The 18,436-nt window shown below is 34.9% G+C and overlaps 1 protein-coding gene across 28 annotated transcripts in view; it reads left to right on the top strand.

The window, feature by feature from the left end:
- Positions 1–18,436, top strand: part of ppfia2 (PTPRF interacting protein alpha 2) — a 340,251-nt gene that overhangs the window by 202,190 nt on the left and 119,625 nt on the right. Inside the window, exon 2 of one of the 28 annotated variants that reach the window (XM_087247262.1) lies at positions 6,834–6,882. The exons of the other annotated variants lie outside the window; for them this stretch is intronic. Within the exon in view, the coding sequence (XP_087103388.1) occupies positions 6,865–6,882 (18 nt within the window). The 5' untranslated portion in view covers positions 6,834–6,864. The remainder of the gene's footprint in view (positions 1–6,833; positions 6,883–18,436) is intronic. 28 annotated transcript variants of the gene reach the window in all.

Raw genomic sequence — 18,436 nt, 5'->3', positions numbered from 1 at the left:
TATTATACAAACACATTTACAATGCAGGAATAAAAACTATTTAAGGCAACTTAAAGAACATTTATTTGGATAATATCCATGCAAATTAATGGACTGATTTTAGTAATGCAGGTTGACAAACAACTCAAATACTTTTATATGTTAAAGCACATTTATATGTAAATATTTAAATGTAAATTTTAATTCAAAACTAAATCTGATATTATTTAGAATTGTTAAATATATATAGTATTTAAATGAGGAGTTTAGATGCAAAAACCTTTTAGTGCCTTCTGTAATTTTTCTATCGGATTTTGAAGGCAGTATATTCGGTCACACTTTATTTTAATGGTCCGTTTGTTGAATTTAAGTTATATTGCAACTAATTCTCATTAGATTATAAGTAGACTGTTAGGTTGGGGTTAGGGTTAGTGTAAGTTGACATGTACTTGCAATGTTTCTCATAGTCAGTTAAATGTCTGTTGAAGGAGCAGTATCAACAGATATTAAGCAGACAGTCTACTAATATTGTAATAATTCTGTAATTTTTCTATCAAAAATTAGCATTTTTCTCCGACTCTGATGTTTATGTTGAGATATTTTGTTTTAAAAACCATGAAAAGAATATATTCTTTGCCATAAAAGTGAAATTACTGAACCCACACACAGGAGCCTAATAAAAATGGTGAATTTTGAAGAAAATTTCAGACGGCCTTTAGAGGTTTTTCTGAAAACTTCAAATGTATTTTAAATAATTATAATTCATAAAAATACATTATTAGCAACAAAAGAATAGAAATTCACTGAAAAATGCTTTTAAGCTCAAGGGCTGGGAGAGGCTTTATTGCAGGGGTGCACAAACTTTTTGTTATAAAAACCAAATTAAATTAAGGGCCATGCGCCAAGGGTAAATATACCAAAAATGCAGGGTTCCACAAAGTTCATTTAGGTTGTCCCAACACAAATCAATAAGGTTAACACATTTAAGTGGATTAAACATAAAACAGTTAAGTTGTCCCAAAAAAATCTAAAGAATTGTGTTGTTTAAGCTCATTTTACATGAGTAGGTTATACATGCAGAAAAAAAAATTGAGTGAGATTTTTTCTTTATTACATTAAAGTTTCCATGGTTAATATCCTAATTAATTTAATATTATTAATAAATAAATAGACTTAATCATAATAATGAACTTGTTAGAATAAAAACATACCTTAACACAATGGAGATCAATGGTGAATACACTAGTTAAGCTGCACCTGCCTCTGCCGGTGTCTTCTGCATGGCCTTCCATCCATCAGTCTCAGTGTATTTTTTAAATTCATTTACAACCTTTAATTAAAACGTTTAAAGTTCTTTTACTCAAAGTTGATTGGTCTATAATAAAAACATGCTCTGGAGCCAGGTTAGCTATGTAGAGTAAGTTACCATGACAACAAAACCCGATCAAAACCAACCTGCCATTTTTGAGCTCGACAACTCAGAGTGTGCTCAAACTAAATGCAAACTTATCTGGGTAAAACCCCAAACCAGCTCAGGTCTTTTATATGTCCACGTTCTGACTTCATAAGCAATGTTTGTTTGTGTGTGATCATCTTTCGGTTGGTTCTGGATCTGACCTATTGTTGATTAGAAGTTTTCATCCCTTGATTACAGATGATCTCAAAAAGACGTAGATAAAATATCTGGTGTCTACAATTATACCAATTTTCCTGCTTTCTGAAATAAACATTCACAGATCAAACAATCCACCAAATCCTCAAGCCACCAATTTTTATGAGAGGGATTTGTCCTTAGCACTGTTAATTATGTGCATATTCAAAAGCGTTGGCGGTTCATGGTAAAGCAGAGTCGCTAACCGATTGCCAACTGTTCCAATCAAAACAAACCCTTTTATCAGCACATTGAATTAAAAATGTATGATCATATATTAATGCTTCCAATTCTTGATGTCTTTTTGGATCCCCAAGAGATTTCAAAGCAAAACTCTACACTTGATATTGAATGCGTGCTTCAAAGATTAGCGCAGTAGAAACCCAATGCATTAGATATAGCATTGGGAGCCTTGTCACTCTATATTATATTAAATCTTTGGGAGAAGATGATTTAGTGAGGATAGTCTTGCATTAAAAACACAAGGAATATTAATGCATTAGCCAGCAAAGCCATTCCTTTCTGTTCTCAGAGAGTGACTGGATAATCAAAGCACCCTTCAGTCACCATAGCGTTTAGCCTTTTAATTTCAATAATTCAACAAGCGCTATACTTTGAATTTTTCATTTTACACTGAGCTATTTATAGATGCGCAGGTGGACGTGTTTTGATCCAGTTAGTATAGTGCTTTCCAGATGCAAACCTTTCTCGCTACAGATTACAAATGTGAACCCGTGAACCGCCGGATGGTGAAAATCCGGTTATGAATGATTTAACACTACGTTCAGTCAGTGGGTTTAGAATAAGAATTTCTACTCTACTTTTATTCTGATGACACTCGTGTGAACTCAACTTTGAACATCACCACATTTATTAGAAGGGGAACTCATAATATTCATATGGAATCTGGCAGCTGTGTGGGTTTGTAGTTGGTTGCTTTTTTGTCCTTGCGTTTTAAATGGCTATAAAGATGCAGAAATACATATGAAGATATTTTTTTGGTTAATTTGTAGATTTGAGAGGCTTATTATTTCACAGGAGCAGATTTGATGTGGCCTTTGTACTGTATGTAGACTGACTGATTCACATGGGCAATTTTTATTAAGATTTTTGAGACAAATGTATAGAGTAGGCAGAAGGTTTCATTAAAAAAAACTTATTTTTAAACAGAATTGTTATAAGGTGGGAATAGCACATTTAATTTATTTTAATTGAATTAAATTTAATTGAATTAAATTGTATATTATTTTATTTTATAATTTAATTTTATAATTTAATTTAATTTTAAATAGTAAAATACTGTAATAACTGAGAAAGCCCATAGTTTTATATAGGCTATAGTTTTATGATTGACTGTTGGAAGCAAAGGTTCTACAAGTTGCCGTCTTACAGCTTCATGCTGATCCAGTGCTTGACCCTCATCTACAGACATTACCATTTTCTGAGCTGCTGAATTATTCATGCACATGTTTACTGTATGCTGCAATGAGAAGCAGCACATTGGGAATAAATACTAGATGTGAGATGCAGAGGTTTACTTACAGGGTTTTTATTGTTTAAGCTCTGTTTTATGCAAAAAAAAAAGAGATAAAAATGACACAAGGTGAAAGTAAGTTTGATTATTATCTTAAACAACCCAATTCAGGAAAAGATATTGGGAAAACATTTTTTAAGTTCAATCCACTTAAGTTTGTTACGTTAACCTAACCGATTTGTGTTGAACTTTGCATTTTTATAGTGTATCCTCCCATTCTAAACATAATTCTAAATAACCTTTAATTGCACATAGATTCAAAAAAGTGTAATGCAAGAAATTTTAGTACATTTTTTTTTTTTTATATAAAGGCTGTTGAACTCTGTATAACCAAACAAGGGATCTAAACAGCACTGACCCCATTGATTTTACTCATATTGGCCAAAAAAAATAACATCTTAGTTTGTTTAAATTTAGTATTTTGTTGTAAATATAAAGACGCATTATATCATTACTACACTGTGAAATAAAAAAGAAGTTAAATAACCTGTATTTTCAAAACTATTTTACGGCAGTTCGTACAATCTCATTCATACAATATAGTACAATTTGCTTATCCCCCAACGACAAATAGGTTTAAGGGTGGATTTTGGTACCATGCCTCCTTTTAAAAATCATACTTTTTCATTTAACTGAACTCTTACAAATGCACTGAAAAAAATTATACAGAGGTGATTCCTTGGATTTACTCAATTTTTTACGTTAAGTGGTTGTAAACAATTTATTTTTGTTGAATTTAAACAAACAAATTAAGTTGAACATTATTAAACTTAATTTGTTTGTTTAAATTCAACACAAACAAATTGTTTGCAACAGTTCTGCATGCAACACTTTTTTCAGTGTGAGTCACTAAACTGACAAAACATAAAATAGTTATGTTTCATTGTGACATCGGGGCTAGTATCTCTTATGCATTTTCAGTTTACTAATGGTTATAAAGTACATTTGAAGCAATTAACTATTCAACAAATTGACATCTAGAGCTATAGCTAAAGACAATATATAAAACAGGAATAACAGGATTTACAAATAAAAGAGCTGCCAGCACCAAATATGAAATACAATCCATCAACAGATATTTTTACAGCAGAGAAAATTTATTTAAATGAATAGTTTTCAAAACAAAAATACAGGCCTCTCATCAGTTACTCACTTTCCTGTTGTTTTGAGCCTTTTATATGTTTAAAACATAAATAACAATATAATTTTTTTTCTATTTATTTGAAACCTAGGAGATTTGTCCCTTCATTCATTAAAATTCCATTCCAAATATTCAAGATTATAAGATGTTATACAAATTATATATAGTCCACATGAATATGGCTATTGACATTTATAGAGAAATATATTCAACACTAGCTCAACTAAAACCAAGTGTATAATTCTCACCCAAACCATATATGTCTTCATTGGTGTTTTGAGGAAAGATGTGTATGTACATAAGAGTTGATGAAAAATTGCAGCATTTTCATTTTTGGGTGAACTATCCCTTTAAACAGACAACATGCCAAGATAAACCATATACTATTTGAGTTCTAAGTGTCTGGCTTTTCCTGTCCCAATTAAATGCATCCCTTTTGCCACAAGAGATAAAATTAGGCTGTTGCTTCTTGAAAAAGTTGAGCACAGGATCATTAGAGCCCAGCCTGACAGCAGTTAAATCTCCAGCTGATTCCCCTGGAGTCACGTTCACCATAGCCTTACTGGTGGCACGCTTAAAATGTGGACGAACTAACATTTCCCTGGACTATATACCAGTTTGGTGTTTTTTCCTGACAAATAACAGGACACTCTTTTTTTTTATTAACTCCTCTGAAATGCAAGCTCTCCTCAGGCTTTGTGGCCCAGTATTAAAGTTGTGGTGCATGACGCTGAAGCCATTGCTACTCGCTAAACCTGTAAAGCGTGACAGTGATTAAAGATGTAGAGCAGTAATGTCATTTTCTCTGTGTCGCATTCACAGGCCACACGGGCATCAGGTCACATGGGTTTCTGTAGCTCTGAATGATGCCTGGAATGAGGCTGACACTTCTGCCAGTTTTGTGCTGAAGAGACGATCATTTATGCTCATTATTTACTAATTGGAAAATATAAAATATTTTATAAGACTGCAAAATAAAGTCTCAGTACCAGCATTGCTATGGGAGCACATTTTTTTATGTGTATGCATTTGCAACACGCATGCTGTCAAACAGATGAAGATCTTTTCTTAATTTGCTAGTGTTTTTTGTAATTGCATGTGTCCTAAATTGCAGCACATTAAGCTCTCTCAGATACTGTAGAAAAGCATAGATAATTAAAACAAACAAAACCTTTATGGTTAACAAAATATGAAAAACTGTTTTTGATTGTAGATTGTAGACTGTAGATTGATTGAGACTTTTAACCATGTTATCTTGCAAATATAAAGCTTAAAGCATCTAGATGCAAGAACTATGTTTGTTTTTAAATCCCAATCTAATCCTGACAACGGTATATCATTTAAAGGTTTAATGCTTCTGAGTACATGTTAACACAGTTTCTTTTTGTTAAATAGGAAGGTTGATATATTAAAACCTATAAAATAATGCATTCTTCCAAATAGATCTGTCAAGTCATCTGGTTGAATTGTTTATAGTGTTAAAGTGTTTTAGAAAAGGGCAAAATGTTGCTTAACATTTAGACAGTTTACTAATGTAATATTTTAGTGTTTTCAACTTTGTAAGCACTTATAATGCTTGCATACTATCTTTCAAATGTTTTTGGCTCTTCAATTCTTAAGAAAGTTCCTTGTGTTTACCGGTGGTGCATTTATTTGATCATGAATATATTCTATTATTTTAACATGTAAGTTTTTAAAATCAGAACTAGTTGAAAAATCTGATTTGGTGTGCAAGAAATCAAGTATTGTGTAATTTCAATATCTGTTGGTATTTTATAACAAAATATCATCACATGACATTTCTTTTTACACCATAAAAACATTTAATTGTTTGATAATAAATGAACTTTTCTGCTCTTTACTAGGATGCCCTTCCGGCATTGAGAAAAATAGACGCAAAGTATGTATGTCAAGCAAACTCAGCTTTGCTTCAGTCCTGCAGCAGCAGAGAAAGCCTCAGAGAAAACAGCTTTTTTATTTTATATGTTCTATATAACAGATTCTATATTTACCCATGGGGCTAAACAACAAGCAATTCTCTCCTCCTGCTAGTGCTTCACATGATTGCACTATTTGTTGCTGCAGCATTGAATTCCTGTCATAATCTCAATTTTGCAGCTTCCGATGGAAAGATGAATAGACCTTTTTGGATAAGTGGAATCGTATTTTCAGTGTGAACAAGTGCACTTACAGGGTATGAAACCAATGATTTTGGCAACAATAGGATTGACAGTGCTTTGAAACCAATAGTGTTCTCAAGTCAGTGACTGCTTCCTTTAAACTTCTTCCTCTGAACGTAACTAAACTTCTTTTCACTCACTTTTGTAGTGTCATCCTTAATTGTTTAGCTTATTCATTTATTTTTTTGTTATTGTGCCATGTGTGTGTTCATAAACATAGAATCCATGTCTTGCTTTTACATGCTTTTCCTGCTTCTATTATTTTTATTCTCATTTCTTTGCATGCTTTACCTGCTTTTCTTATTTTTATTCTCATGTTTTTCTTTCTTGCATGCTTCTCCTCTTCAGAAGGGGTAGATTTCTGCTTCGCTGCTCCAAGATGACGACCTCAAGAAAGGTTTTGTGTTATTGTTGGAAGCAAGACGCCTTGGTGGGCTCAGGTTAAAATAGACCCACATCACACATGTGACAATTTTGCTGGTGCTGGTTAACCAGAAAGCTATTGTCGGATGTAAAAAGAGAATTACTGCAAAAACAAACTATTTGGTGTCTAATATGGTCATTTCTTATGAACTGATCCAGGACTATTGTAACATTCCACTTTTTAAAAATAAACTCATTGTACAACTCCCCTAGACTTAGGGCGTACTCTCACTATGAACAGTTGCCTTGAATCAGCCCAAAGCACGCTTGTCCCCCCTCCCGTCTCCCCCGACGGCCCACACTCGTATTCGGGCATGGGCATGCTTACGTCATGGATGATGAGCTGTTCAGTAAGTGCTTTCACTCAGCACAGTGGACATTTCTTTAGTTATATCGCTGTAGTCGTTTGATATGCAGTGACATGCAGTCAAATATTTCGCCGAACAGATCAGCCACTTTTGACACTCATAAACAGTCATGAAGTCCTCCTGCTGCAGGAATAAGGAGGTTTGCTGAAGGTGCAGTGAAAGGGTCTTTAATAAACTACGACAGTTTGCGTTCATTAAACAGTTAGAATGATTAATACATCTGTATTAAACAGTCCTTTAAAAGTCACGTCTCGCTTTCAGGACTCAGGCACTTTTGCACTTACACACAAGCATAACACGCAAAAGCCCAAGTGAACCGCGCTTGAGCCCGATTCAGAGCACTCACACTTCTTTAACGATCAGGTAAACAGGCTTGGGCACGGTTCGGCTGGCATAGTGTGAGTAGGCCCTTAAACAGTTGATTTTGCCATTGTTTAATCCATTCGGTCAATCTTCAGCTCTGGATGGAGCACTTTTAGCTTAGCTTAGCATAGATCATTGATTGTTTTAAAGAGTTTTTCTTCATACTTTCTCCCATCTTTTATCGGTTTGACATTTATTGACAGGAGTCCATGCAATTATTTCGTTTAGTAGACATTTTGACTTGATTTATTCATCCAGTATTTGCCAAATTTTGTGACATGTCACATTACACAGATACTTCTGTTTTCATGACAGGATTTTGAAATTCTGTGTGAAATATTTGCATTCTTGAATCATTAGGTCTAGGTTACTGTATATTAGGGTTATGATCAATGTTGTTTACATAAATTAATTAATTTATTGATAGTTGTTCAGTTCATATTTAGCTTTTTTTGTCTTCAGGCTTATAGTAAAGAATTAATAAAAACTAACGGTTAATGTCCTTTTTATCTGTACTGTTATTTGAATGTACTTCAGATTAAGCTGTACTTTAGGTTTAGATTATGTTGGTGTATGATTTCTTGTAAAAGCAGATTAATAGTTTTGGAAGTGCTATATGAATTGAAAATGCTAATTAATGTGGCAGGTTTGCCCTTGTGATTAACTTGAGTCCACCAAGGCCTTGGCAGATGTGCTGTGACTGTGCTGTCTGTAGTTCATTCATCTTGCTTGTGTGTACATGTGCACGTGTGTGAGTTTGCATTCATTTCTCAGCTCAAATGTCATTTATTTTCTCTGCTTAACCCTATACTTCACTATCCCTACGCTGCTGTCCGTTTACCCACCACAGCAGTAATTCAGCAGTATCTGAATTAAGGTTTATCAGTCTTTTATAAAGTCAGATGAACATAAATGAAGATATTGTTACTAAAATCAAAGAAAATTTCATTCAGTTCTCCCAAATATCTGTTCATTCCTGTATACAGAAGGTCTCTACTGTTTTTGCAAGCTGAGGAAGATGTTAAAATTCGTATTTTTCTCCTGACAGCAGTTCACTTACTTTGTCCATCAGTTATTTTGATATGGGGCCAGATTATGAAAAGCATCCAAAATGAGGGGCCAGACATTATTTCCTTGGAATATGAGTGACGGTACATCAGCATTAGATTGGAGCACATATGTTATATTTTTGCACCATAAGACACACAAGTAGGCACTTTTCCTACATTTAAACATGTGTTCTGCTTTTGAAACTGAAACTGTAAACAACATTAGTGCTAGGCTTTATCTACAAACAGCAACATATCGGCACCTACAGTAAGCTTATTAAGACAATAATCAGCAAATATTTAGGTTGACTTCAAATGAGAGATACATCTTCAAATGACATCAGGTGTACATGTTGTCAGCATAGTATACAGTAGTGCAGTCATGGGTACATATAGTGCTGAACATACTGTTCCATTTTTCACACAAGCTTTGGTTGTCCTACAGCAATAGCGAGTGCCAGTCAAAGAGTCGTCACTTTGGGTGTCTGTACTTCTCAAAGTAAGACATGACTGACGGCGCCTGTAAATAAAGTATGAAAGGCCACTGCAGGGATGCTCTTAGTCCATACTCCCTGTCATTCACGAGCCCATAAAAACAGCTTTTCACATTCATCCTTCTGTAGTCCTCTAGATTTCACATGGAGTCTGTTATAAACACATGCACAACTGACTGTGAATGGGATCGATAGTGGCTTTTAGTCATATGATTATTGTGACGTTTCTATTGATAAGCAGCTATAGAGGTGACAATAATTGTAATAAAAGTGCACAATAAATGTGTCCGGAAGGTTTAGGCAATAATTTAGTGTAATGTTTGCATTATTATTGATCAAACATTGTGATATTTGCATTTTTAATGTGGAAAATAGTATTGTATTGAGGTAATTTTGTAACTATCATCTATATTCAAGCAAAGAATGAAAGTAATATAGTTTTGAATAGATATGGAAAACTAAAACATGGAATAAAGATTAAATAAAATTAAAAAAAAATGGAACTTTTACTATTGTTTTCAATTTTAAGTGATTTTCAATTGCTGATTATTTCATGGATCCAAGACACTTGATTGAGACTCTTGTGTACATATTTATCAAAAGGAACTGTTCATTTGTTGAAGGTTGTTAAGGAAAATGTTAAACATTATGTGGTAATCATGTATATATATTTACTAAATTGCAAGTCTTTTAAAGATTTATGTTACAGATTTAAATCCATTATGCCACATTATTTGGCTATAATGATACAGTTTTGTTTACTTTTACAGGTTGTTGCAAAGACCTAGCAAAGATGTTTATGAAAATCAAACCATTATAAACGATTCCAACTTGTGACATAGAGGTTTGTGATTATTAGATATGCAGTTATACACATCAGCATTCCGAAGTACAATTTTCCCGTTTGCCCCGACAAGCTTCAGGTCATTCAGTCACATCAAGTTGCCAGGGAAGTCACGTTTCAGAGTTAGCAAGTGTACAGAAGACCTCAGTATGACGATTACCCAAGGGAACCAGACCAATCAGCGTACAACTCCGCTCTCCATTTCACTCTATTGCTTTTAACACATTGAGTGAGGAGCAGTGGTAATTCAAAAACGAGACTCAATTAGATGTGAATAAATGAATAATATTTCCATAATTTGTAGTGTGCTGAAGATTTACTTGCTAAGTTTTTGATGGAGCACTTGAGTTTGCCCACTGCTTTGTGGTTTCTCATAAACCTCAGAATTCATGCAGAACTCTCTCATGTCTTATTATTATGGCTTTAATATGAAACACATTCTTCAAAATCATTCGACTTCAGCAAGAATAGATTAGTCTGCAAACATTCCCTTTTGTCAGAGTCATAGAATATTGATCTCCATTCTAATTTGCTTCATGCTAATGCAAAGCGGCATGCTTTTTTCCTACTGACATTGTGCATGAGGGGATATGCTTTTTTTGTGGGGGCCTTCATTACATAATAAACCAGATTCACTGTGGAGATCAAAATTAGACAGTTTATGAACTTGATTTAATAATGTATCCGGCTTATACTATGCTAGAATAGTGTTTTACAATATACAGTTTACGTAACAGAAAATATTTTGTAGGCTACCAGACAAAAAAAGATGAAAAAGAGCTTGAAGGACTGCATCCATACATCTCTGCTATGACTCATAACTTATTAATACCGTCATCTGAAATGGCAAAGAAAACGTTCTTGCATTAAGATTCATTAAGATTCTTTGGATTCATATTCAATGCCTCATCCTTCATCTTACCCTAGACATGCTCAATAATGTTTATTCCTGGTGACTGGGCTGGCCAATCCTGGAGCATCTTGACCTTCTTTGCTTTCAGGAACTTTGATATGGAGGCTGAAGTATGACAGGGCTTGAAATTAACCTTTTTTTTCTTGGTAGCACCAGTGCTCCTGACTTCAAAAATGTAGGTACACCAGACAAAATTTAGTCGCACCCACCAAAAATTATGATTACTACACGTTTTATATTAACAGATGTATTGTATTTGAAATCAACTCTATTCAAAACTAACAAATAAACAAAAATCTGCATGTGCTCGACTGCCCTGCACACACTGCTTGACATGAATGAGATGAACTGAGTTAACTGTAATAACTGCTGTTCTCACGGGTGGTGTCTGATTTTGCACAGATGCTATTTTATATAACTTTATATAACTTATTATTTGCATACGTCATCTTAATAGCAATAACGGTCTTTTCATGAGCTGCAATATTAGTTTCATATCGGTGAATGCATGCTCTTTAGTGATGGTAAACACACTACTGACAGCATCGTGACGGTTAAATGAAGGATAAATAACATTAGAATATCTAGTGCTTAAATTGTGTAGATTCAGTGGCAAACACTGTTACCTGAAAACTCCCACCGGCTTTAAGGTGAATGGCTTTTGACATTTTCATAGTCTTATATCCACTTTTCGAAAAGTGTAAATGCTGAATTGACATTAATTACATGATAAGTAATCAGATGTGCCATTATTTGTAACTTTACGTGGTTTCTAAAACTAAATCTTCCAATGTTGTTTTCATCCTCTCGTATCCAGATTGTAATGCATTCGCTTTCAGTTCTAGCGCAGTGGGCCAATAAGAAGAGTGTGAATGCCGGGCAAGCATTGCAGGCTTTCTTTACTGCAGCAAGAGTTTTAAACACAGTGTTAAACCATTTCTGAGCTCTGCGTTTGCTGTTTTTTGGTACAAAGATGCTTAATGCGTGAATACCTGCTAAATCCTTGCATGTTGTGGACATTTTGCTGTGAAAACTGGTCGTACGACCCAATTTTATGGATTTGCACAAATGCTCCCAAATATATTTGGAGATCGCATAGATAAAATTTCAGGCGCATATGTGAACAAAATGGTTACAATTTTGAACCCTGCATGAGAAGAAGCACAATCCTGCTGAAGACTTTGCCCTCTGCTGTGGTTTGTAATGTATTGGGCAGCACCTCAGGCTGTTGATGTTGTCATCCCCTCTGCTGATCTCTCGCAAGCGCCCATACTGAATGTAACCCCAAACCATGATTTTTCCTTGCGGTTTCCAACATGATTGCAATATTTGTGATGATTGGGATGCAGTTCAGCAGATGGTTCATCTGAAAAATCTACCGTTTATCACTTTTCCAAATGATCAACTAGAAGTTATTATTTGTTACCCTTTCAGCTAGGATTGACAACAAGACTTATGTCAGGTTTTGCAGAGAACTAGAGTGTCACTAGTCATTAGTCTCCTACAGGACATCACCAGTCTCTCTCAGACATCACTAGTCTCTTTTAGACATTACTAGTCTTTCTCAGATAATACTTGTCACTTACAGGACATAGTCAGTATGTGTCAGACCAGTTCTGTCCACATAACATCCTCAGAAAAGGTAAATTAGTCCTGATTCTGATCAGTGTTTTCTTTCAGTTCAGATTTTGTTCCAGTCACTTTAGAATGACTCACCATCTTGCATAGTCAGTGAAACTGGGATATTAGTCTTCCATTTTAATAGGCTTTGTCAGATAATTAAGTCAAATTTGCCAGAAGCCAGGTGCCAGATTTACACCAATCACTGGAATTTTCTGAAACTCTTCTCTAATTAAAATCAGTAATTGGTTCTTTTAAAAATGTAAACAAAAAAGTACTGCACTGTAATGTTTTGTAATACAGAAAGGATGTGTATTTAATGAAATATGCTTTACAAAATGGCTAATTTACTGCTAGCTACATTATAGGACTAACCTGTGTCCTCAAAATTTAGAAAACACTATTGGTTGTGCTTTCATCTTGATCTCCTCTGGATTTGCATTATATTTGTTGTTTTTTATAATTTCTATGTGTTTTATTTATGTAAATACTTGCTCATCTTTTGGTTTGCTCAGACCCACAAACTTGCATTACCATGTCTGCTCAGCTTTTAGCATAGCAAGATGGAAAACCAGATTTATAGGCTTACCGAGCTTTTCACCACATTCCCTAAAGGAATTCTGCAGTCCCATCTCCATGCACATAGCTGCCAAACTACCTTGACATGTGTTCTCAGTTCCACCCTCGCAACCACATTCATTTAGTCCCACCGGTTGCCTCCTGTCAGTTCTGCTAAATGGAAGTCCTCCTGAATCTCTGAGGATGAACAATGCAGGGCTCAGACTTTTGAGCGAATATATGGATGACCTGCAGTACAGGTCTGGTCTAACCCATTCATAAAGAATAGAATGACAAAATCCCATTGGATTCAGGAAAATACCTGGGGAAATATTGCGCACTGTAAAAATAGCATTTTATTAAGCGTACAGGGGTTTGTGAGTCACAGGTACAAAGAAATGGGAGTTTTTTGGAATCAAAAGACATTCATCTAACATTGTTCTTTCAGAACCACCAAATTATATTGAACAATGTTGGATTATGACATTATTTCATAAATATGTAGCGCTCCATGTTATTTTATATGGGAAATTATATAAGTAACCACATACTGTAAATAAATACTTATTCTCATTTTATTGAAATATCATAAGAAAATAATTGAATCAGCTTTAGGGCTATGCAATTTTTGGAAATATCTAATTGTTTGTTTGTTTGTTTGTTTTTACAAATTGTGATTGCGTGATGGCAAGTTTCAGCTCATTAATATGTACTGCAAAATGGCTAAAATATGTGTGAGATAAAAATGTGTATCTCCTGCAGTATCCATCATTTGGATTAGGTTTTTAAATCCCTCTTTGGTCACTGCATTAAAAGGCACCATTTCTTTAGTGAGGCGTTATTTCCTGGTGCCTTTGTGATGTTTTTTCATGCGGTGTAACTGCCGCAAACAACTCTGAAATAGTACTTTGCTTTTGCTTGCTACTAGATTGAGTTTCACTGGCAATGCTTTTAGTTGAGTTTTTAGCAAGACACTCCTCATATATCCACCTGTGGTGCTTTTTTAGGTGCTGGTTGTTGTATTTCCCCAAGCTGTGGCAGCAATTGTGCAACACCTCTTACAAATGACCTTTTTTTTGTTTGGTGTCTGTTACTTTGAAGCCAAAATATTCCCATTTTACCTACATGTTTTCCCATTTACAGATGTTTTTCTTTTATATTAATTCGTCTATTAATGCTTCTGAAGCAGCAGACGCTATCATCCCACTCGTCTGCGCTTTCCTGTTTGTTTGATTTTTTTATTGTTTTTTTCCGCATAGTCCAGTCGTGTAATTTTAATTGAACAGAACGAAAGAGTATTAATTCAATTGGCTAGAAAGACTGTCACACACAGATGGCAGTCATGCATATATTTCATATCGCAGCCTCTTGCGATTAGCTAATCGCAACATTTCAAATTGCAATTGCGATTAAATTTTACTTAATCACACAGCCCTAAAAGTTGAAACACTGGGAGTATTTAGTATCTTTGAATTAGTTGTGTAATGCCAAAGTATTTTCTTCCTGTTTTATTGTAATGTGAAGACTAAAATTGAAGAAAGTCAGACAAAGTTAGTCTTTTAATTGCTTTATTTTTTAGGAGAATGATTAGTTTATACACAGACAGCCTCTGTAAGCAGAAAGATCATCAAGCATGGTTTCACATGTGTTTTAAAGAGAATTATAATGTTTTAGATAGGAATTTCCCTACAGCTCCTGTTAATAGCTGTAATAGGCTGTAATAGCCCAATGATTATAATGTGTTTAATCTTTACTTTAGCAAAACCTTAATCAATCTGAAATACCAATTTATAATTGTCAATCATCAATATCAGAAATTTCCATTACAGTTGGAATGCCTCAGGGTTCAATTTTAGGCACATTATGTTTTATACATTAACTATTAGAGCTTAAGTCTTCCAAAAATTATAACTTGCAGCTTGTTTTGATGCAATATAATGTGGAAAAACAAGATCAGAGTCATAATACTGTACATTAATGCAAGGTTATATCAGCACAGCCTTAGTCTAAACTACCTTTTGAAAACGAGCAGCTTATGAAACCCTAATATTGTATTTACAGCAAAATTGTGATTGAATTTTTGGTTGCTTTGACTTTTTATCAGTCACATTGCATTCCTGTAGACAGAAAAACCCTGTGCCTGTGGTGACTTTGAATTCAAAGAGAACAGACAACCCGGCAAGATCAATATGTGCTTTTTTTTTGCTGTGAAACATGGCCAATATATTGCGTTCTTTGTGCTGCCTGATTGTTATTTCTCTACATGCTCTGCCGTATTGCCATAGGTTGAAACAGTTTGATAGACTTGTGTTTTCAGGTCTACTTTTAATTCAGTGACAGCACGATTTCTCAATAGACTTTGACATGAAACAGCTCCTCCTGTGTACAGTCCCGCTGGCTGGGACTAACCTTTATCTTTGCTTGGATGAGACAAGTGAGGAACGAAGCTCTTCAGAGTGGCACTAATTCATTCCGTTGTGTGATCCTTTTTTACACACCTCCCAACAGAGATTCAGCATGGAACTGTCCATTCGGATTAACCATTAAACATTCAGCAGTTTGGATAGGATGAGCTAATGGTTTAAGGAAATATACTGTACTGGACCATAGCATTATTTTTCACCTTACAAAAACTTCTGTGCTCTGTGATAAAAGTTTGTTTAATACAATCTCTACACTCACAGGCCACTTTATTAGGTACACTTTACTAGTACTGGGTTGGACCACCAATGGCAATCCAAAATGGCTTAATCCTTCATGGCATAGATTCAACAAGGTACTGGAAATATTCCTCAGAGATTTTGGTCCATATCGACATGATAGCATCTCCCACTTGCTGCAGATTGGTCGGCTGCACATCCATGATGTGAATTTACCGTTCTACCACATCCCAAAGGTGCTCTATTGGATTGTGAGACCTGGTGACTGGAGGCCATTTGAGTACAGTAGTAGGATGTAGCCATCATTAGATGGTACATTGTGGTCATAAAGGCATGGACATGGTCAGCAGCAGTACTCAGGTAGGCATGTGTACTAATGGGCCCAAAGTGTGCCAAGAAAATATCCCCTCACACCACAATCAAAGTCACTCAAATCACCTTTCTTCCCCATTCTGATTCTCTGTTTGAACTGCTGCAGATCGTCTTGACCATGTTTACATGCCTTAATGCAGTTTTGTGTCAGTAGTATGTTTATTTCTAGGAGTGCATCTGAGTTTTCTCTTGGACCAAAACAGACCTGATGTCTCTCTGGACATGCCAGCTTGCACATTTTAATGCACTTTTGTCAGGAAAAAAATACCAATAATGTAAATTTCCTTTTGAGAATACGTGTTGGCAGATTTTAAATCCATAATGTGACAGCTTAGTTTAGTTTAGTTTAGTTTAGTTTAGTTTAGTTTAGTTTAGTTTAGTTGTAAATTCAAGTTTAAATTACTCCTTGAGATTTTTTCTCAATAATTGAAAAAAAAGCCAACAAATATGAAAATTGTATTAATAAATAAATAATAATTAGATTAATGTTGACTGAGAGTCAATGAACCTAAATTGCCTCTAAATAACTACTACAATAAAGCTGAGATGTTCAAGGTTAAGTTCAGTAACCTTTCTAGTGTAGCTTAACATCTTTATGGGCTTGCTATCCTCCAGTTGATGAGATTTGGCCATAATTAATAGCATGTCAACGTTGCCTCCCACAGTGGCCTAATGATCCTCTATAATTAGCATCTGTTTTCAGCGTGTCGGAGTTGTCGTGAGACGGGTGCTGCCCACGGGAAGGTCCCCATGTATTTGCCATTGATTTAGCCTTTCCATTTTTTTTCTTTCTCTATTCAGCCCCTCTCATACTGCGAGGAGGCTGGAAGATAAATGTGGCAGCTTTTTGAATATCTTCTAGTCAGGGTCTTGCACGGAAATCAATGTGCATGGCAGGAACTTTTTGTGGAGTCAGTGGGATTTTTTCTTTTGCTTTATGACTTTAAGCCTAATCCAAATGGCTTGATTGATTAGTGTGCCTTTTGTGAAGTGAAATTTAGTGTTATTTCTAAAGGTTGTATTTATTTTCCCCCAAAGTTATCTTTACCAAAAAGGACTGCAAACAAATGAATAATAAAATAATTCTAAATTTAATAACATTTTTTATGGCTTTTATTTTTTTATCAGTAAGAAAGCATGCAATAAAATGGGCATTTAGAGTGTTTAGAAGCATGTCAAGGCCATTTACACCAAGAGTGATAACCTAAATGGAAGCAATAAAGATACTGTTTGAAAATAATTTTACATATGTAAGAATTCTAATCAACAGATGAAAAATAGCCTTCGGGCTAATTCTGGTGCATTGGCAGAAATGCTAATTAATGTACACTGTCCCTGCCAAAAAATTAAGTCCACATCACAATTGAATTGTGTTACAAGTTGACAAAAATGTCCATATACTCAACGGAAGGGTTTATTTTCCTGTTAATAAATGTGAAATAATCGAATGGCAAAAGAATGTATTGTTAATTACATTTTCAATTTAAAAAGCTAATGAATAATAGTGAAATTTGGTTTGGAGACTGTCCCTCTATTTTTAGAGGTACTATTTCTTAAAAGCAGCTGGGGCTTATTATAAAGTATAAAAGTATAAAAACGTATATTATAACTATATTGTAATGCGATGGACGCTGGACAATGGAGTTGATGATCCAAATGTAGGTTTATTAACAAGAATGGTCAGGCAAGCAACAGTCAACACAGGGGCAATCAGGTACATACAGAGAATCCAGAGTCATAGTCAAATAACAAGAGAATGGTCAGAAGGCAGACAGGAATAAACACTAAAAGAAAGAAAGGGTCTAGCATGGCAAGGCAAGGAAAACACGTTGCAATGTTCAAAAACAGTCAAGCAAGACTCAACACTGATGTGTGTGTGTGTTTGTGTGTGTGTGTGTGTGTGTGTGTGTGTGTGTGTGTGTGTGTGTGTGTGTGTGCAATCAGCGAAATCCTGAACAGGTGTGTGCGAGCAGTCCATGACTGGATCTGTAGTCTATGTAATGGTGGAAATGTAGTTCTTTAGCAAACTGCTTGTTTACCAATAATCTGCAACAGATAGATCGCTGGTGATCATAACATATATAAAGGTCATGTTTTTATTTATTTATTTTTGTTTTATTTTATTTTTAAAATCTTTTATTTGGTTGCTTATTGTGAGTATCTCCAGGGTCGCTCTTGGTCCACTTTAAATGTTAACCACTATAAAGTAAGAGCACCAGCTTTTACGGTGTACTCACACTAGTCTTTATCTTGACATTTCTTTACTTATATCGCTTTTTGTTATTTC

Source organism: Danio rerio, chromosome 4 (genome assembly GCF_052040795.2).
Source record: "Danio rerio strain M-AB ecotype USA chromosome 4, GRCz13ab, whole genome shotgun sequence".
NCBI classification, from domain to species: Eukaryota; Metazoa; Chordata; class Actinopteri; order Cypriniformes; family Danionidae; genus Danio; species Danio rerio.
Note: the sequence above shows the minus strand (reverse complement) of the source record. Positions and strands in the feature narration are given on the sequence as shown.